Source organism: Canis lupus, chromosome 10, assembly GCF_003254725.2.
Source record: "Canis lupus dingo isolate Sandy chromosome 10, ASM325472v2, whole genome shotgun sequence".
Taxonomy (NCBI): domain Eukaryota; kingdom Metazoa; phylum Chordata; class Mammalia; order Carnivora; family Canidae; genus Canis; species Canis lupus.
Window position 1 is genome coordinate 55,979,938 of NC_064252.1, and position 22,368 is coordinate 56,002,305.

The 22,368-nt window shown below is 38.3% G+C and overlaps 1 protein-coding gene across 10 annotated transcripts in view; it reads left to right on the forward strand.

Annotated features, from left to right (window-relative positions):
• Positions 1-22,368, forward strand: part of ACYP2 (acylphosphatase 2) — a 247,932-nt gene that overhangs the window by 49,309 nt on the left and 176,255 nt on the right. For 2 of the 10 annotated variants that reach the window (XM_025467078.3, XM_049115514.1), the window contains 4 exons: positions 13,353-13,663; positions 15,302-15,440; positions 16,443-16,533; positions 17,239-17,329. The exons of 1 other annotated variant lie outside the window; for it this stretch is intronic. In XM_025467078.3, coding sequence (XP_025322863.1) covers positions 17,254-17,329 — 76 coding nt within the window. In that variant the 5' untranslated portion in view covers positions 13,353-13,663; positions 15,302-15,440; positions 16,443-16,533; positions 17,239-17,253. Of the gene's footprint in view, positions 1-6,214; positions 6,391-13,352; positions 13,664-15,301; positions 15,441-16,442; positions 16,534-16,789; positions 16,988-17,225; positions 17,330-22,368 lie in introns of those variants that run through there. 7 more of the 10 variants (XM_049115508.1, XM_049115510.1, XM_025467087.3 and 4 more) reach the window with 7 other exon arrangements.

The window sequence follows — 22,368 nt, forward strand, 5'->3', positions numbered from 1 at the left end:
GGCTTTCTATCCACACATAAACTAAGTGTCTTTCATTTTAACAAAACAGAGAAACCAAACCAACCAACCAACCAACCAACAAATCCTCTCTTGTCAAAATCCTCCCTTGTTAGCTCCACATTCTTCTTATTTTTTTTAATGTGTTTTTTTTTTCCCTTTCAAAGCTATATAAGCCAATATGGACATGGTTTAAAGTGTCAAATTATCTTCCAAGGCATTTGACAACAAACAACAATCCTTACCTCTCTACTGCTTTTTACTTCCCAGAAACAGCCACTTTCTACTCTTATGATGATAAATGTACTTTTAAGATTCACCTCCACATCTCAGAATCACACTCATGTTAAATTTTACTAGCTTTGGCTTTTAGGAGCTCTTTCAGACTGGCTCATGTGTCCCTTTTGTTGACTGAGCACTCCCTTACTTTCTGGCGCTATACTTACTTTTCTCCAAGCTCAGCTTGTATTTTATCTGCCCAGGCCCTAGAATCAGCCATCTCTCCAAGGAGCTCTGGTTCTTTCTACTGGAGAAGAGTTTTTAGAAACCAAGATCTGGGAACAGGGGTGCTTATTGCTGTTGGTGGGGAGGGGAGACACTGCTTTTAGACTTTCTCAGTAGACAGAGCTAGGAAATGTATACATGTATTCCTATGTATATACACATATCTATAACAATCTATTTCCCCATCTATGTATTCATTGTATATTAAATTAAACATGAACTCATACTAATATCCTCAACTTTAACTTGGTATCACAGGATTTATTCTAGGCTGTCCTTTTGTCTATTTGTAACCATTTCCTTTAACTGTGAGGAAGCTGGCCCCTAGTATCTATTTTTTAAAATAAATTTTCCAGCATAGACTAACTTAGACATGAAGTACTTTCAGAATCTTAACCTGTATCTGTGTAAGAGATCAATTTTCAGACTATAGTGTTTGTATATAATTCTTTTTATCTTTAGCTTTGTAGTTTCCAGTCAAGATACCATTTTCCAAAAGTATTTTAGATCAGCTCCTTACCCCTTTCAGAAAGGTTATGTCATGCATTTGTAATACAGTTAGATTCATTTCTCACAGTCTGCACTTCTAGGACCTTCTAACATCCTGGTTGATTTTTTTTTAATTTGCATACATAAAAGTTCATCCTTTGTAATATACAGTTCTACGTGTTTTTAAAATAGTTATTTATTTATTTATTTATTTATTTATTTATTTATTTATTTATTTAATTTATTTGCTAGAGAGAGAGAGAGAGCACAATCAATGCGAGCAGCAGAAGGAGGAGAAGCAGGCTCCCTGCTAAACCAGAAGTTGGACATGGGGCTCAATCCGAGGACCTGGGATCATGACCTGAGCAGAAGGCAGGTGTTCAACCAACTGAGCCACCTAGGAGCCCAAGTTCTACATGTTTTGAAAAATGGAGTTATGTATATAACACCCCAGGACAGTTTAGAACAATACTGTCACTCTAAAAATTGCCTAATCTCTGATTCAACTTTTGATTGCGCTGTCAAATTCCTTTAAAGAGCTGTTGTGCAATACTGTATCCCCCACCAGGGGGCTCCACTGGTTTACACTAATGAGGCAGTGGAGCTATTTCTAAATATCCCATTGAAAATGGCTGGAAGGATGTGTTGGATGAGAGTTACTGGGAAGTTGATGGAAGCAGGTGGCACATGGGGACAAAATAAATTCTAGGGGACACCAGAGAGAGCAATTACCCGTGGAGGTCTGATTGTATGGAGGTTTTCAGCCAAAGAACGTGCTGGTTATCAATTTATTGCTTGTTGGTTCCCTTCATGGGCTAATGTGTTACAATGGGTCTGGGCCCTTTAAATAGTTTTCCTGTGGCAGCTGGCACGATGTTTTATCGGTAGAGGGCGCTGGAGAGAGACATTGAAGGAGACCCGGCTTTTCCTTCTTGCTTCTGATGGCTCTTAGGCTTGGTGGGAGCATGCTTGCATTTTCACTGCTCTGCCCAGGGCTAAGTGCCTGTAGCATGTAGCTTTTGCTCTGTGTTTTCTTGAGCTCCTCTCTTAAACAGCAGCAGTGTGGCTGGGAGCCCCAGACGGCACAGCCTTTACCCCAGGCCCTGATGTTCTGCATGGACACGGTGGGGCCCTCTCAGGCCTGGCTGTCTAGCGAGCTGGATGTTCAGCCTTTGTCTTATTCAGTGGCCCAAGGCTGCTCTGGTCCCAGCACCATGCAGAGGCACACTAAGTTCTTAAAGAAGGAAGCCTCTGTGGGTCCCAGTCCCAGCAGTGCCCACACAGCAGCCTCTCTCTGTGCACACTTCCTCCACCCCCTATTAGCTTGACCTCACCTGTGTCTCATGACTATCCTGACACGGGCACCATGCATTCCAGGCCTCATATGTGCACTGGCCTGCTCTCTGCCCCCACCCCTCTCTCTCTCTACCTATTTCCCTCTGCAGGCCCAGACTGCCCACCAGCTCTAGCTGGTCTGTGTCCAGAGGGTTGTTTCTGCTTTCCTGGCAACTCTGTGCCATCTCTGGCCTAGGCAAATTCTCTGCCATCAAGTGGGCTGTGTTCACACCTTCTTCAATGAACTTTGAAGTTTGACCTCCTCCAAGTTTCTTTTTTTTGTTCTTTCCCTTAGTTCTTCATTACCCCTTGGAACTCTCCTTCCATCTTTATAGTTACTCTCCTATCATTGCTCAATAATTCTTTATATTAAGCTTCGCCTGCTTAAATTATTCTATGGTTCTTGCTCTTGATTTGACTGTGACTAATTAAAATCTATTCTCACTTGGAGAGGGCACAGGTATTCTTGGCCTGTTGTTCAATCTCATTTCAAGAAAGAGAAGAAAGCGATTTCCCGTCAGGAAACTTGATAATACTGGCCCAGGCTCTCTGGGTAGAGCATCCAGTTGGTAGAGAAATCCCAACTGTACTCAGTCCCCAGGCCCTAGGTCCTGGCTTGTAGCTTAAAGTAGAGTTCTTCTGAGAAAGGGAGTTTCCTGCATGATGAAGGGACAATGCTGAGTACATGTCATAACCCGAGCTGTTGAAGATTCAAAATGTATGTCAGACATCTGCCTATGGTGGAATAAGAGGAGGTATTCTGGGAACAATAGTACTTAGATGTAAAATACAGATTCTTTTCATTGAACTTGACACTTAAAAATGGCATAATAACCGTATAGTTACTAAGTTAGGTATGTTTTAATTTAAAAAAATGGGAGAATTCTTCCTATGCTTCTTTTTGATTCCTGCCAATAATACATTTCTAATTTTTCTTTAAAAATTTATTTATTTGTTTTATTTTTTAAAAAAAGATTTTATTTATTTATTCATGAGAGACACAGAGAAAGAGGCAGAGACACAAGCAGAGAGAGTAGGACTCGATCCCAGGACCCCGGGATCACAACCTGAGCCAAAGGCAGGTGCTCACTCACTGAGTCACAAAGGCATCTGTAAAAAAAAAATATATATTTTAAAGAATTTTAAGTAGGCTCCACATGGGGCTCAAACTCATGACCCTGAGATTAAGAGTCACATACTTTACTGACCAAGTCAGCCAGGCACCCCATCTAAATTTATCTTTTAAAGAAAATTTCTGGGGGCATCTGGGTGGCTCAGTTGGTTAAGCGGTTGCCTTTGGCTCAAGTTGTGATCCCAGTGTCCTGGGATCGAGACCCATATCAAGCTCCTTATGGAGCAGGAACCTGCTTCTCCCTGCCTGCCTCCTTCTCTCTCTCTCTCTCTCTCTCTCTCTCTCTCCGTTTCTCATGAATAAATAAATGAAATCTAAAAAAAAAAAAAAAAGAAAAAGAAAAAAGAAAAGAAAATTTCCTGGGTCTGAAAAGGAAGTTTGAAGTTTTTATAAGATTTTGCTGACAGACTGATCTTACTTTAGATTTCTTGAATGTTCTGTTTCTCTTATTCTGTATAGTTTCTGGTTTTTACCTGGTTGTGGTTTGAACAGTCTTGTTGACCTAGCAGTATTGTTTGTTAGCCATGGTCTAATTAAAGAGTGAAGCTGAGATCGTCCAATGTTCTTTATTTTTTTCAAATTTTTATTTAAATACTAGTTAGTTAGCATACAGTTCAATATTGGCTTCAGGAGTAGAATTTAGCAGTTCATCACTTACGTATAACACCCAGTGCTCATCACAAGTGCCGTCCTTAATGCCCATCACTCACCCACCTCCCTCCATCAACCCTTAGTTTGCTCACTATCATTAAGAATCTCTTATGGTTTCTCTCTCATTTTCCCCCTCCCATATGTTCCTCTGTTTTGTTTCTTAAATACCACATATGGGTGAAATCATTTGGTATTTGTCTTTCTCTGACTGACTTATTTCCCTTAGCATAAATACTCTAGATCCATCCTGTTATTGCAAATGGCAAGATTTCATTCTTTTTGATGGCTGAAAAATATTTCCTTGTGTATACATATATCACATCTTCTTTATCTATTCTCAGTTGATGGACATTTGGGCTCTTTCCATAGTTTGGCTATTGCTCATAATGCTGCTATAAACATCAGGGTGCATGTACAACCTCAAATCTTATTTTTCTATCCTTTGGGTCAATACCTAGTAGTACAATTACTGGATTGTAAGATAGTTCTATGCTTAACTTTTTGAGGAACCTCCATATATTTTCCAGAGTGGCTGTACTAGCTTGCATTCCTACCAACAGTGCAAGAGGGTTCCCCTTTCTGCACACCCTTGCCACATCCTTGCCAACACCCGTTGTTTCTTGTGTTGTTGATTTTAGCCATTCTGACTGGTGTGAGGTGATATCTCATTCTTTCCCTGATGATGAGTGATGCTGAGCATCTTTCATGTGTCTATTAGCCATCTGGTTATCTTTTTTGGAAAAATGTCTGTTCATGTCTTTTGTCTATTTCTGGATTGGATTTTGTTTGTTTGTTTTTGGGTGTTGAGTTTGATAAGTTCTTTATAGATCTTTGACATTAGCCCTTTATCTGATGTGTCATTTGCAAATATCTTCTCGCATTCCATAGGCTCCCTTTTAGTTTTGTTGATTGTTTCCTTTGCTGTGCAGAAGCTTTTTGTTTTGATGAAGTCCCAGTAGTTGATTTTTGCTTTTGTTTCCCTTGACTCCAATCACATTTCTAATAAGAAGCTGCTATGGCCAAGGTCAAAGAGGTTGCTGCCTGTGTTCTCCTCCAGGATCTTGATGGTTCCCAGTCTCACATTTAGGTCTTTCACCCATTTTGAATTTATTTTTGTGTATAGTGTAAGGAAATGGTCCAATTTTGTTCTTCAGCATGTAGCTGTCCAGTTTTCCCAATACCATTTGTTGAAGAGACTGTCTTTTTTCCATTGGATATTCTTTCCTGCTTTGTCAAACCTTCAATGTTCCTAAAGACCTCCTTGGCTAACTTGACGACATCTTATAAATCTCCGATGATTGTATCAGGTAGCAGTCTTGCTTGTAAAACAAGGTGTCTAACCGAGATGAGATGATTGCTCACGACCACACACCTAAGGAAGGAAGGAACAAAAATCTCATCTGAATATGGGAGACTTGTTTAAAGGACCGGGATCCCTGGGTGGCACAGCGGTTTGGCACCTGCCTTTGGCCCAGGGCGTGATCCTGGAGACCCGGTATCGAATCCCACATTGGGGTCCCGGTGCATGGAGCCTGCTTCTCCCTCTGCCTGTGTCTCTGCCTCTCTCTCTCTCTCTCTCTCTCTCTCTCTCTGTGACTATCATAAATAAATAAAAATTAAAAATTAAAAAAAAATAAAGGACTTGGCATCTTTCCCATTGTTTTTCTATTTTGTCCTCATAGTACTCGAGTGAGGTAGGAATTACTTTGGAGATAAGAAAGCCAAGCTAAATAAATTGGTAAGATTTGTCCAAGAAATTGTTAGTGTTCGCACTTATCTGGAAGCTGTATTCTAACTCTCTGGCTGGTATTCTTTACTTAAATATTTACTAACTTTAGCTTTTCCTCAGTATAGGAAAGAGCTGGATATGCAATAACTCATTTTTCTTGAATGGGATAATTTCTTTTTTTCTAAATCATCTGTCAGGAATAGTAAAAATTAAGTATTATTTATAATAATAATGATGACAATAAAGATAAAGCAGTAATACTTGCATACTCACCCACCATTGTTTATAAAGAATTCTGATCTATATTATCCAGTTTCTTTTTTTTAAAAGATTTTATTTATTTATTTGACACAGAGAGAGAGCCCAAGCAGGGGGAGCGGCAGTCTGAGGGAGAGGGAGAAGCAGACTCCCTGAGGAGGAGAGATACTGACACGGAGCCCAAATCCAGGACTCAGGACCATGACCTGAGTGGAAGGCAGATGTTTAATGGACTGAGCCACCCAGGGGCCCCATATATATAATCCAATTTCAATACCTCAAAAATATTTGCTGGGTAGGTAGAAAAAGTACTTTTTTATTTTATAAAGGAAAATTAGAGGCTCAGAGTGGTTAATTGACTTTCTCAAGGATGTATAGTTCATGTTCTGGTAGAGGTTGAATCTGAATTCAGATCTGACTCCTATTCTCCTAGTCATACTTTCCTCCATATATTATATAATAGCCAAAGACGTGTTAAGCATATCTGTTGTTCAGCAAATTATATGCAGCCAGAGGCGTAGTCTGGTTGAGAGAACAGAGCTTCTAAGTGTTCCAGGCATGAGTCTAATTCTGAAGTCAAATAGAAAAAGAGTGGGCACAAACTAAAATTAAATGATTCTATAACATGTCTTGTGATAAACACACAGACTTATAATATGGATATAGTACCCTCAGATATAGTACCCCCACATGTAAAATGTAGATATTATTATTTCTCTCATTTTATATACATAGAAACAGAAGCTCAGAGAAGTAAATAATCTAAATTCAGATCCCTCTGATTCCAAAATGTGTGCTTTTTTTGGATTAATGTAACTGACTTCAAGAGAGATATTCATCTGGGAAGTTTCTTCAGGGAACAGGGAGAAAGAGCTGGCCCTCTTCCACCAGCTTGACTATAGAATGAGGCCCTTCTTTGAAAAGGATTAGTATATTATTAGAGAGTGGAAACAGGGAAGCCACTGGTAGAACTAGTCTTCTGTTGATCTGAGAGGCAACAGAGGGGACATCACCACTCATGGCCTCGTAGCATGGGCAATGCTTCTGACTTCTTTGTCCGTGGGCAATGATACAATGGGGGAAAACAAAATAAAGCAAAAAGCATACATTCTTTCCAAAGGTTTGTCAACATCAATAGACAAATTAAGTTAGATCATATCCATTAGCACGAGCACCTGGTCATTGAGTGTAGCAGAAGCATAATTGGCTATACTAACTAAATACATTTCTGTTTCTCTTTGAAAAAAATTGCCGAGAGTATGAAGTTGAATTATAGGTGGTTAAATGAGCATAGAATGGGACCTTGTATTCTTTGGTTGAGTGGTGTCTTTCCCCATGTTTATAATGGGGATATTATATATTTCAATGACACATTCTAGATTTTCTGGGACAGTTTCTGATTTCAAGTTACTTATTGTTTTTTCCCTAAAAGCATTTCTGCTTATCTGGGTCTAGTTTTTTTTTATTCAGAAGGTAGTAATATATTGCATGCTGTTCCCCCAAGGCATTTTAGTTGCTGTCCTTTACCTTTACTTTCAGTTTTCTGCTATATCATCTGTGGATTCCTGCATTAAGGATACAAGGGAACAGGGACACCTGAGTGGCTCAGTTGGTTAAGTGTTGACTCTTGATTTCAGCTCAGGTCATGATCTCAGGGTCCTGGGATCAGACCCCTGAATGAGGCTACCCGCACAACAGAGAGTCTGCTTGTGGATTCTCCTTCTCCCTCTGCTGGCTTGCTCTCTCTCTCTCTCTCTCAAGTAAATAAATAAATAAATAAATAAATAAATAAATAAATAAAATAAGAGAACAGTGTATGACAAGTAATTTACCAAAAACTTCCTTAAGATTAAATAAAAATTAATTCAAATTAAATGGAAATTGGAGCTATTATCCCAAAAAATCCGGCAACTAGCTTTCTAGTGAGTTCTCCCTCTCCCCCACGTATATGAGTACTGGGGGAGGATATATGAATTTTGGCTTGAACTATGATATACACCATCTAGGTTTATTAATCTCATGAGATAACTATGCAATCTGCCCCTGAGGGTTTCCTGGTGATGAAATTTTTCTTACTGTTTTCACATTTTGCTTTGCACCTATACATTTCTCTCTCTCTCACTTTCTCTCTCTCTCTCTCTTTTCCGAGCTAGAAATCCATAAGTACCAAAGTTTATTTTTTAAAAAGATTTTATTTATTTATTTGACAGAGAGAGAGTGTGAGAGAGCATAAGCTGGGGGAGTGGCAGAAGGAGAGGGAGAAGTAGACTCCCTAGGAATCCTGACTCGGGACTTGATCCCAAGACCCCAGAACCATGACCTGAGCTGAAGGCAGACAACCATGGGAGCCACCCAGGCACCCCAGTACTAGAGTTTATTTTTAACCAAGTCATGAATGTGAGTTGAAGAATCATGGACAGAGAGGGTCACCTGTGTTAGTTCTGATCTCTAGTCATGGGATCCAAGCCCATGAGGGGTTTTGTGATCAGTACAGGGTCTGTTTGAGTTTCTTTCTCCCTCTACCCCTCACCCCCCCACACACACTCTTTTCCTCACTCCCACTGAAATAAATAAATAATCTTTTTAAAAAAATCATGTATGGAGAACATTTTGTTTGCTCCTTGAGTGCTTAAAATCAGTAATTAGCTGAAGTGAATCTTCACATAAATACTGCATTTTTAAAAAATTTTATTTATTTATTCATGAGAGACACAGAGACAGGCAGAGACACAGGCAGAAGAGAAGCAGGCTCCCTGCAGGGAGCCTGATGCGGGACTTGATTCTAGGACCCTAGGATCATGACCTGAACGAAGGCAGACACTCAACCAATGAGCCACCCAAGCATCCCTAAATACTGAATTTTAATGAATATGTCCTCTTTACAGTTCCTCAGAGGCTTTGGTCTGTAAAGTTATCCTCAGTATGGCTGAACCTATCACTTAGAAATAGTTTGAGGAGAAAACACCCATGTATAGACATGAATATTTGTTTAAAGATTTTATTTATTTGAGAGAGAGAGCGAGCACACATGAGCCAGGGAAGAGGCAGAGGAAGAAGCAGACTCCTTGCTGAGTGGGGAGCCCCATGTGGGGTTTAAACCCAGGACCCTGAGATCATGACCTGAGCTGAAGGCAAACACCCAACTGACTGAGCCACCCAGATCACCTAGAAATTAATATTTTTTTAAAAAAAGAAATGAAAAAAAAAAAAGAAAAAAAAAAAAAGAAGGAAAAAAAAATGAAAAAAAAGAGAAAAAAAAAAAGAAAAAAAATAAAAAAGAAATGAATATTGAGACTATGTTTGATTAATTCAATTCTGAGATAGTTGTTTACTGTTACATAGTAACACTGACAGACTTTGTTCTATTAGGAAGGTACATTTTATTATGCTAAAAGTGTATTTACTCTAGATTATTAATAGGTTCTGAATTCATAAACTTCTTTACTGTAATGTATATGTATTTGTTGTTTGCAAAAATATATACGATACTCTTGTTTATAAAATACATTGACACTTTATAAGGTGAAATGTAGGAATTACTCACATAAACTAGGAACTGGAGCAGAGAAGGCCCTGAATGATAAAATGGAGTCAAAGTCTTAGAGGGGATTGAGGGAGAGCCAGGGAGGCTTTTCATTTGGTTATCAAATGCCAAACAGAGGTGTAGTCATAAATATGGAGAATAAATGAACCTTCAGAAAACAAATATTTTAAAATATTTCATGCTTTGGGATATTCTCTAATTGCACAGGAGAAATAGGAGAGAACATTTTTCCCATTGTGAGTAATTCTTTAGAAATTCAAATACTGGTCTTTGAGGGAGACAAGGCATATGGAACCATGAGCTTTTTCTAAATTCAGCAAATGTTCAATCTCTGAAGAGAATTTGAACTAAACAGTTGGCATTAGTGCACAAGCTAAAACATGAATAATCTGTGGATTTATTCTCATTGATTCTTTTCTTTAGAAGGAGTAAAGTATAAGTTTTTTTTTTAAGGATTTTTTTTAGGGGTGCCTGGGTGGCTCGATCAGTTAAGTGTCCAACTCTTGATTTTGGCTCAGGTTATGGTCTTGGGGTCTTGAGATGAGCCCCCATGTTGACATCTGTGCTGAGCTTGGAGCCTGCTTGGGATTCTTTCTGCCTCTCCCCTACTCTTGCTCCCTCCTCCCCTAAAAGAAAAAAATAAAGATTTTATTTTCTTAGATTTTATTTTTAAGAAATCTCTATACCCAACATGGTATTCTGATTCACAACCCTGAGATCAAGAGTTGCATGCTTCACAGACTGAGTCAGTCAGGTGCCTGCAGTATAAATTTTTTATTTATTTTTAATTTTTTAAATTTATCTTTTTATTTTTTTTTAAGATTTTATTTATTTGTTCATGAGAGACAGAGAGAAAGAAACAGAGAGGAAGAGACATAGGCAGAGAGAGAAGCAGACTCCATGCAGATCGATGTGGGACTCCATCCTGAGACTCCAGGATCATACCCTGGGCTGAAGGCAGGCGCTTAACCACTAAGTCACCCAGGGATCCCAGTATAAATTTTTTTTTTTTTTCCAGTATAAATTTTTTAAAACTAAGATTAGACAAAATATTAAATAATACTACAAAGCTTATATTAAAAAAAAAAAAAAAAAAAAAAAAAGCTGTGTCTTCTCCCTCCCACAGCTGAGGCTTTTAACTTTTTGGCAGTTTTCCTGATTAAATTATGCCTATAGCTAGCTGTACTGCTATTTCTTGGTTTATAAATTTTAGGCTTTATCTATTAACTTCATACACACATATACTTCCTTTTCCTTCCCTTCTCCCCCACCCCATCCTCTTAATGTAAGCTAATCTAATTTCTAGCTAATTCAGTATTTAGTATTTACATTATTATGTAAGCATTAGTCATTGGTAAGCCAAGTAACTGTGTTTGATTACTTTTCTTTCACTGTACAACCTTTTGTTTTCTTTAGAATTAAGAATTACCTAGTTTTTCATCCTATCAATTTTCTGTCAATCCAATCAAATGTATTGTTGGTTTTTCAGATGCTTATCAATACAACATTCAACATTTCAGATAGTCTATTGATTATCTCTGTCCTCCTGCTCCTATCTGGACTGGGTAATGCCTAGTCATCTCAGGACTGACAATCTTTACTAGTTTTGTGTGACATTCCCTGTTTCCTAGCTTCTGTATTTTCTTCCTTCGGTCGGGGACCTCATTTTGCTGGGACTCATCCTTCAGTAGATTCCGGACAAAGAGCGCACGGGGATCTTTGCATATTTACCCTCATAGGTGCTTGTTATGTAAGGATACAAATAAAATTCTAGGATGAAAATAGCTTCCCTTAGAACTGAAGAGGCATTGTCTCATTGTTTTCTGAACTCCATTGCTCTCAAGAAGCTTCATGACTATTCTGATTCCTGTGATTACGCCTTCCTGCAACTCTCTAGAAATTTTAAGTTTGTTCTTAGTATCTTGAAATTTTATTATGTGATTTGGGGTTAAGTCTTTTTTTATTCATTGGGCTGGGCATTTAGTGGACTTTTTTGATCTGAAGTTGCATGGCTAAAATATCATGTTTTTCAACCCTGGGATATTTACTTGTTTGATTTATTTGATAATTTCTTCCTATCAGTTTATACTCTCATTTTTCTCTTTCCAGAAATCCTATTTATTAGATGTTGGACATTCTGAAATGATCCTTTAAGCATCTTATTCTCCTCCTATTGTCCATCTTTTTTTTCCTTTTGATTTTACTTTCTAGATTTCCTTGGCTTTTGTCTTCTAATACATTTATTGGATAATTTTATTTCAAGATCATATTTTTAATTTTGATTAATTTCCATTTAATTTTAATTTTATTTTTCTTGTTCTGATTATTCTTTTCTTAAAACAACCACCCTTCTCTTGTTTCATGAATATAATACCTTCTTTTACCTCTCCGATGATATCAGTTACAATTTTTAATAAAGATTTGTTCCTCATGTTATCTTTTTCTCTGTGATTTGTTGTTGATGCTGGAAGTTTTCCTCAAATATCTTGTAGTCATTGGTTATCTACTTATATTTTAATAATCTAACAATTTTCTTCAGAGATAAATAGTGTATACTAATTTATTTGTCCAAATATATTTTATACTTATTAGACAGATTTTATTAAATCTCTATTTGCCCACATTTAATAATGAGGTGTGAAATGCTTCTTTTTATGCACAAGAAATACTCATGCTTCTATGTCCTTGACCTTTCTGAATGTCTACAGGGTAAATTGCCTGCTTCTTGGTATCCACCTCCTTGGATATTTAGGGCTTAGCTTCTTTTGCTCAGCAATGTCTGTTACCATTCTTCCATCTGTTTCCTAGCTTTCAAAAATGTGTTGTTTTTCCCTCTGCTGATGTTCATTTCCTATTTGCCCTTCAGGTTTGTACCATTTTTTTTTTTTTTGTTAGGATTCCCCTCCTTCCCAAAAGGAGACAAATACATCTAGTTTATCTGCCATATTTAACTAAAAGCTCCTTACTTGTTTTTGATTTTGGCAATCTGACTCATAGATATGAAGATGTCTTCAATGTCTCTGAAATATTAAATTAATAAAAAAATATGTCGGTTTTGACTGCCAGCATTATTTTCTTTCTTCCTCTGGTGAACACTTGGTTCATTATTTTGAGCAAACTGCCCTTTCTCTAATCCAGGGATTTTGGTGGGGCTGCCAGTCACAGGACCTCCGCCCCTGACCACAGGAATGGGCATGTGATCTAATTTGGAAAACTGGCTTTACTCTCCTGGGAATATGACTCCTGAGCAGAGACAAATAGAGACCAAGAGTACACATGGTGCTGAGTTTTCTTATTGGTGACCACTAGAGAGACGGCTTATGATTGGACTAGCCTGGGTCCTTTGTCAGACTCAATGAAACCAACTTTGCTACAGCAGGAAAGGGATTTAATGGGAGCATATTGGTGGTTCATGAAATTTATGACATGATTTTAGAATCAGATTCAGAGAATAATCAGTTACCAGTGTATTAGTCTCCCACTGTTGCTGTAACAAATTACTATAAATGTAGTGGCTTAAGGCAACACACATTTATTTTATTATAGTCCTGGATGTCCAAAGTTTAAAATCAAGATCTGTTCCTTCTTGAGTCTTCAGGGAAGAATCTGTTTTCTTAACTCTTTTCAGCTACTAGAAGCTGCCCCTTCCTTGTTGACACATTTTCTCTCTCTCTCTCTCTCTCTCTCTCTGATCTCCTGCCTTCTTTTTATAGACTCTTGTGATTCCAGATAGTCTTGGAAAATCTCCCCATCTCAAGATCCTTAATTTGATTACATCCTCAAAGTTTCTTCTACCATCTCAAGTAATGTATTCACAGGAGCCAGGGATTACAACATAGATCTCCGAGGAGCCATTTTTCAGCCCACCACATCAAGGAGAGCTAAACAACTGTGAACACAGCTGGATTACACTGCAGCATGCAGCATGGTCATAAACTCTAGCTACTGCCAACACTGAATATGCATAAACAATGCCATCAGCTGAGACGCCAGAGGTGCCTTGATTCCTCCTCCCCACAAGCAGGTACTGATTATTACTTTGTCATCTGATATCTGTTCTCTTCTCTTCTTTAGTAATAGAATTTTCGGACTGATATTTAAGACTAAATGCTGATGACATGATCATTGATTATCAACGCATACTTCCTAAAACATTTGCCAGATTTTGAACATCCTTAATAGAATCCATTCAGAATAAATGGTCATATGACCAGTCAGAATAAACACTTTCCCAGACTTCCTGCAGGTAGGCATAGCCATATGACAAAGTTTTGGGCAATGAGTTATAAGTGGAATTGTCTTGTGGAAGCTTCTGAGAAACTTCCTAAGGAGATTGTTGGGATGTGCCTGGTTCTTTATCCCGTCTTATGTTCTGCTTTCATCTTGGACCATGAGGACCAGGGCCACATCTGAAGAATGGTAGAGAGTGAGTAAAACAAGCCTGGCTTCCAGAGGACTTCATGAAGTAGACTGCTATGCCAACTCTGAATGTCTCACCTTCAGGCTCAGTTTGTGTGAGAGAGAATTAAAATTCTATTTTAATGAAGTCACTGCTTTCTATCATGTTTAATGGAACTTAATCCTAAGTGATACACTGAGGCTTTCTTGTTCAGCCCCTTCTTCAATTGTATGAGCTGTTCCAGTATCCTTCTCATAAGCTTTAGCTTTTTTTTTTTTTTTTTTTGAATTAGAAGGATATTGTTTCTGGGCCTGCTGGAAAGAATTGTACCAGCCAAAGGAAGGTTTAGAATGTCACATACTGATAACATCACAGTGATTCTATCATAGTCAGAAAACTGATTACTGAAGCCTCCAGCCTAATAGTTGTCAACAGAGGAGACACTATATGCCCTTGGGACTTTTAAAAAATTTGTTGACCCATTTTGGCTTGTTAAAATGATTGGAGGATGTGCTGGTATCTTGTGGCCTGGAGCCAGAGATGTTCTGCAATGTACAAGACAAACTCACACATTAAAAAATTGTTCTTTGCATTGAATGAGACTTTTGAATGCCCCACAGGACTTTCATGTATGTATAAAACTTAATTTATCTGTGCTAGAACCCAACTCTATTTTATTTTTTTAAAGATTTTATTTATTTATCCATGAGAGACACAGAGAGAGAGGCAGAGACACAGGGAGGAGGAGGAACAGGCTCCATGCAGGGAGCCTGATGTGGGACTCGATCCCAGGACCCTGGGAACACGCCCGGACCTGAAGGAAGACGTTCAACCACTGAGCCACCCAGGCATCCTGAACCCAACTCTATTTTATATGAAGCCATATGTAGTTTTCACGTATTTCTCAAGATCATTGAATTTCCTAGGAATGTACCTGCTGTGTAAGCTGAGAGAAAATTGCACACTGTTTGCTGGGGAATGCAAGAGGTATTCTTGCATTCAATTTTAAAATGCATGTCCCTGACAACAGCACTGCTCATGGTGTTTGAGTCTCCAGTACCACATGGTATGCATTTGTGGTTGTTACATTCAGAGTGATTCTACCCATAGATGTAAGCTCTTAGTGTCTAAGAGTTTACATTCTGAGCTATAGATCACTTTATTGTAAGTGTATTTTATTTATTCTTTATTTTATAGTTGGATCATTATACTGGTTTAAAAAATGTTTCATGTAAATTATATTATCTATGAATTCCATTTCAGGAAAGCAGAGGAGGCATTACAAAATGTGTTTGTTATAAAAAGGGGGCATTGGGCCTGATAGAGCCCTGGCCAGTAAAAACAAGATGATGTACTAGTGAAAGTACCATCTGAGGGAAGCGGAGTCTGTTTCCCACAGCTGGTAGGTATGAGTTCTTTGGACCTGGGGACACTCTCTTGATAAGGCTCAGGGGCTTCTCTAAACATCTCTTCTAGTCCTTAACATTACTTTTACTCTGACCATCAAGATCATGGATTACTCCTAACTCCCTCCAGTGGATTATTGTGTAACTGACCTTGAGCACCAGTCACCTCTGTTCAACTTCCACATCATTCCCTCTGTGACAATAAAAATCAGAATTTTTAGATACGAATCCAGATAAACCCACATAGAAAAAATAAATCTGGTTCCACTTTTACTTCCTGTATGGGATAGCATTAGCATAATTTCCATATGTGAATAGGGACTGTCGTGTACCATATGTTATTCATCATATGGCATTGTGCCTATTTCAAGGATATTTTAATATAGCACAAAGGCAAAAGGCTTAAGCTGAAATGTGTGGTATGCATTGAGGTTTAAACTTTCTGGTTATCATGAAACCTGAGAAAGTTAGCTTTTTACATATATGCCATAGAATGAGCTCTCAGTAAATTACCTAGAAAGAATAACTGAGCAGGAGAATGTTTGGGCAAAATAAAAATAAGTTATTAGAATTTTAGTTTGATCTTGGAAGGGCTCAGAGATTTTGTGATTATAGGCCATTTTACTAGGTAGGCAGAGCAGAAACTTGGAAAGAGCCTGGCTAACAAGGAAGTAGGAAGGCATAATTTCCCTATTGATAGTTATTAAAGGCTTGAGAATCAGATTGTTAAAAGCACAATATTCCACATTGAAGATACTTTTATGATTTCAAGAAATATTTATTAAGGCCCGTTTGTGTGTCAGACACTTTGCTAGTTTCTGGGGAAACAATGCTGAGCAAAGAGAGACACAAGCTCTGACCTCGAGGAGTTTAACTATAATTGTTTAATGTTCAAAATAAATTTAAAAACCACTTATGGTTATAATAGTTATAAATAGAGATAAATACTGTTAAGGAAAGGAACCTAAAAGACACTCACCACTCTGGCTTTTTTCCAGATGCACCTTCTATCTTTCTGACCCTGTTTTGTGCTCCAGGAGGTAGTTCTACAGCCTCCATCAACAGGCAACTCATCCCTCTGGGTCTCAGGTTGGTTTTGCCCAATCAGAGGCATGAGTAGGAGGTTAGAGGATGGAAGCAGAGTAGAGTCAGGCTATTTTCTATGTCTCCCTGCTAGTATAGATGGAGTTCTTTCTTTACTGAAGGGTACAGCTATTCCCTCTGGATTTCAAACCCCCTTACCCTGCCACCCCCAACATTTCCTTCTTTAGGTGAGGGGCCATAGGGCTTCCTGTTCTTGCTAGCCCAGGATGCTTCACCATAATTGTCTGGCTTCCTTTCACAGGACCCATATATCTGTAAATGTGCCCCACCCCTCACTCCCATTGAACTCATCCTAACAGCACCTGGGCTGAAACATTAACCTAGACCAAAGGGGAGTGAGGCTGATGATGGAGTAGAGATCGCTGTTGGTAAAGGGAGGAGTTCTAGAGTGGATGTGTTGAAGAATGGACAGTGCAGCTGGAGCCTAGAGAGGGAAGGGGTGAGATGATGCTGGAGGGGGAGGCAAAGGCCAAATCCTAGGTCATAGGATCTATTGATTTTCTTTCTTTCTTTCTTTCTTTCTTTCTTTCTTTCTTTCTTTCTTTCTTTCTTTCTTTCTTTCTTTCTTTTTCTCTCTTTTGGCTACTCAAAATTTGATACTCCTTGTGTTTGGGGAATTCCCCAATTTAGGAGTATTGGTGGGGGGGCTGGATGGTTTCCCATTATAGAAGCTCACCTCCCAGTGGTTAGGTGTATTCACAGCCAATGAAGAACACCCACTCCATTTTTGGATCTGGAGCCAGAAGCAGAACAGCGAAGAATTTTCTTCTCATCTTGGCAGGTATGGCTGTGATTCCAGCAGTGCTTTCCAGGGTGTTGGCGGTGCAAGCTGTGGCATCCATTTTCTCAGCTTGGCCTTCAGCCTTCTGGGTGGTTCACATCCTTTTATTAATTTCTTTGTTGCCTGAATGGGCCAGAATCGATTTCTTCCATGAGGCAATAGCCTTTTAATAAATTTCTTTGCTCCTTAAATTGGCCAGAATCAATTTCCATAGTTGGTAACTAAGAAACCTGATAACTAAGTACACTGTGGTAACAAGGAACTTTGTGCCTTCATGACCTCGATAAATGTTTTGACCTTTACCATAGAAACAAAGGGAAGCTATTTAAAGCTTTTAAGCGGCAGGAATAGAGCAGTAGCAGTGACAGATCAAGTTTGCATTTTGGAAAAGTGTTTCGGACTACATTGAAAAGGGTCTAGATTGGGATGCCTGGGTGACTCAGCGGTTGAGCGTCTGCCTTTAGCTCAGGGCATGATCCTGGGGTCCCGGGATTAAGTCCCACATCTGGCTGCCTGCATGGAGACTGCTTTTCCCTCTGCCTGTGTCTTTGCCTCTGTGTGTGTGTGTGTGTCTCTCATGAATAAATTTAAAAACCTTAAAAAAAAAAAAAAAAGATGAGGGTCTAGATTAAATGTAGGGATGCCACAAAACAGGTGATGTTGTTTTAGACCAAGAGGGGCTTGCAGCGGAGGCAGACAGAAGTACACGGACATGAGGATTGGTTAGCAAGCCTCTAATCATAAAGGATTAGATTATTATTAAATGTGAGGGAGATTAAGGAAACGAGAGGCCTCAAAGGTAGTCCTCAGTTTTCTGCTTCCTGAACCAGGGTTGACTCCATAGATTGAACTACTTTGTTTAAAGCCTTGATCCCTATCGAGGATGTAATCGTTGGTCAAAATGATTTTTTCATCCTTCTGTGCTTTATATACATGCATAAACTTGTTGGAGTTGGATAACGAATTGCACATAAATTGTCTTCAGATCCAGACTCTGAATTCAGACCATGTTTCAATGCTTGGCTATCACTGATGAGAAGAAACACAGTTGGTCTCTGAGTCACATTGTTAAGTAGTATTCAGTGCTGAGGATTCATCTGCAACACTCATATCAACATATCCTTGGGTTCTTATGAGTAGGAGGAAAACCTTTTTAGAGAAGCCAGAATTAGGCTGCCATCTGTTGTGCATGGGCTTTGCTTCTTACACATAACTGGTGAATAAAATATTTAACAGGTGGTAGCTGGAAAGTGATATGCAGCATCTTCATTCATGAGAAAACTCTAAATTTTGTTTTCTGTTTAAGGACATTGCTTAAATGCCCTTCTGGGCTTGTTTATACATCCTGAGTTGAATTAATTATAAAGTCCACTGGCATCAGCATTTACACCATGACCTGACATCTGGAAATTGAGAAGCTGCTGTTTCTTGCTGGTGTTCACAGCCTCCTTAATGAGGGTTAAGCCATGTTTAATACCTCTTCCAACTTGACTTTTTTGCAACTTTCCTCAACCAAAATAATAAAATTTCTTTTTATTGTGCACTTATTTTGTACCAATTACTTTGTCAACCACTAATAAATATATTTTTATACACCCCTCCCACAACATATATTTATATAATTCCCACTCTAACCATGTGAAATAGGTATTATTGCTGACCCCACTTGACATATAGAAGAATTCAGGTTCACATTTAGAAATCCTAATCTGAACCCACTAATATGTTACTGGGCCCATGCCAAATCACTATGCCACAAAATCATCTGACTTATCATTTGTTCCTCTCCTTTATTCTACATTCCCTCAACTGCTATCAATCCAGAATGTATTATATTGTTTTGAAATTGAAGACATCATGTTATGTATTCTTATATAGATAAAAGCATAGACAAGTTAATGAATAAGTAGAGTGAGGATTTAAAGTAGTAGTTAAAGGAATTGAAAATTTAACCATTTAAGGAAATCATCAGAATCTCTGATTAATCCAGACAACTTGGTCTAACACTTTTCAATGGATTCTTCCATATGGCTCCTATAAATTAGGATAAGAAATAGGATCAAAAGCTTTTTTTTTTTTTAAACTAAGTTATCTCTACCCCCAATATGGGGGTTGAACTCACAACCCCCAAATCAAGAATTGTGTGCTCTATTGACTGAGCCAATCAGATGCCCCTAGGATTAGAGGCTTTTTAAAACATCAGACAAAGGGAGCCTGGGTGGCACAGTAGGTTAAGCATCTGACTCTTGGTTTCAGCTCAGGTTGTGATCTCATGGGTCTTGGGATTGAGCCCCACGTTGGGCTCCACGATCAGCGCAGAGTCTGCTTTAGACTTTCTCTCCCTCTCCCCAAATTTGCTCTCTCTAAAATATATAAATACATTTTAAAAGAAAAAAATGAAACATCAGACAATCTCTCCTACAATAAAGGGGAAATACTGGCCCTGGAATCAAAATACAGGATTTGAATCTCAGCTTTGAATCCTAGATTGATTGATTGATTGATTGATTGATTGATTGATTTTTGAATCCTAGATTTATTAGCAGTTGTGTAAACTTAAGCAAATCATTTGACATCTCAGAGTCTCTGTCTCCTCAGATGGTAGCACTTTTGTTATGTAACATTTGTGAGTATTAAATGAACAACATTTACAGAAGTTATTTATCAATTATAAAGTGTCATATGAATACAGATTATTAACTTACTTGAGGCCTTAAAGTTTGAATTTTTAGAAGTCAAGTCTAGGGCAGATGATGTCTGTGTTCCTATAAACAGAGCAATGTTCCTAGCAGCAATACCAACCATCATGGCAATTTTAACCTTTGCTCAAGCTTCACATTTTTTTTTCTTCTTATAACAGCACTGTGAGGCATTGCCATTGTATAAAATTTACAGAACAGGAAGCAGAAATAAGTTCTCCAGTGTCAGAGAGAAAATCAGAAATAAAATCAGGATTTAATTCTGTCTTGCATTGTGCATTTCCCCTCTTTAGAATAGCTTTGCTTAAGACCATTTATGGGAAAAAAGCATCTGTGGTTAAATTTAGCAGATAATGTTGAAAAATGAGACTAGGAGAATATATTTAGAGAGATAGCCTACTTAATATGAATTGTTATCTGCTAGTAAAAAAAAATGTTTCAGGTATTCCTAGAACTCAGCTTAGCAAATTATTCATTACTAAGGAGTGTACAGTCTGTCATAACTGTACCTAAATTTTTTTAAAGCATACCAACTTTGAATTTATATCTGAAAGTGATTTTTTAAAGTGATTTATTTTTTCTTATGCAAGGTGTCCCATATTTATTGGTATGTCTATACAGTGCACTAGCAAGACCTCAATGGAAAGTAAAACTTAACAAAACAATGCATGGTTGACTATCCAGTGACTCTTTAAAGTTAACATATAACTTTATGTTTGCCTTTTCCAAGGCCTGGGTGGCTCAGTGGGTTAAGTGTCCAACTCTTGATTTCAGTTCAGGTCATGATTTCAGGGTCATGAGATTGAGGCCCCACTTTGGGCTCCATGCTCAGTGTGGAGTCAGCTTGAGATTCTCCATCCCTTTCCCTTCCCCACGCCCATAAATAAATAAATACATAAATAAATAAATAAATAAATAACTTGCCTTTTCCAAAATCAGGCTGTAAGCACAAATTGTTTAATTAGTATCCCAGGTACTTTGGTTATCTTAAGTGTGAAATATTTAATCTCTATTTATATAACCCATAGGATTTAAGCAAAACATTAAGGGAGAGGAAGCAAATGCATATTGTTTAGGGGGACATTTTATTTTACAGGTATGTTTTGGCTTGGAAGTTGTTCAGTTGAATGTATTACTGATAAGCTGGCTTAGCTTGTTCTTACCCTGTTACTGATATTTCTATGTGGAGGGATATCGATTTCTTTAACACTCTAGGGCTTTTCTATGCTTCTTTAGTCTTTTCATTCCAAGCGAAGAGGGATGACTTATTTTTTGTTGAATTTGAGAGAGGAATTGGGCTTGCATAGTCCTATCCATTTGTAGAGACACTATTTGGTATGTCTTCCTAGCTTACAAAGAACCCTTTGAATAATTCCTTACTGCCAGGAATGGGTTGCCAGGCAGCAGGATGCCCACCTCTGGCCACAGGCCACAGGTGGAGGTAAGGGCACTTTGGGCCAATAAGATTTTCTCCCTAGGAATTTGAATGAAGAAATAGTCAGTCTGGCCATGATACATATGTACTCAGGAGTTTTCCTCCTATAGGATCAAGAAGATGCTATTCTGCTAGAAGGGGAGGATAAAACAGGTCCAAAGACGAGAACTACCTGCATTCTGATGGCTTTTCAGTCCTTATTTCCGGTTCTTTTCTGGGGCGTGGTTGAATTCCTGACATTAGATTCTATGAGACATCTGTGTCCTTATAATAAATCATCTCTTTTTGTTTTTGCTAAACATAGGACTAGCTCTTTTCTGTTACATGTGCCTAAAGTATCTTAAATGACACATTATTTAGTGGTCATTAATAAAATGGATAGTCTTACATAGGCTACTTGAAAAGGAGGCTGCAGGGATCCCTGGGTGGCGCAGCGGTTTGGCGCCTGCCTTTGGCTCAGGGCGTGATCCTGGAGACCTGGGATTGAGTCCCACGTCGGGCTCCCAGTGCATGGAGCCTGCTTCTCCCTCTGCCTGTGTCTCTGCCTCTCTCTCTCTGTGACTATCATAAATAAATAAAAATTAAAAAAAAAAGGAGGCTGCTGGTACATGTATTTATTGATACAGCCATTTTAAGTGGTCTGACGAAATTTTATTTTAAATATCCTTACTTAGTTTAATTGGTAACTAATATGTAAAGAGCATAAGATGTAGCCTAGATGGGGCATATTTAAGCAAGCCTAACCAGTTTTAGTAAATTAGAACATATGTCTAACAAAGGAGTGTTTTGTTATTGTTTTGTTCTGTGGAAGAAAACAATTGAATTAAATTGAAAACAATTAAATTGAAAACAATTGAATTGAATTAATGAGAACAATTAACCATGTATTGATCAATGGCACATAG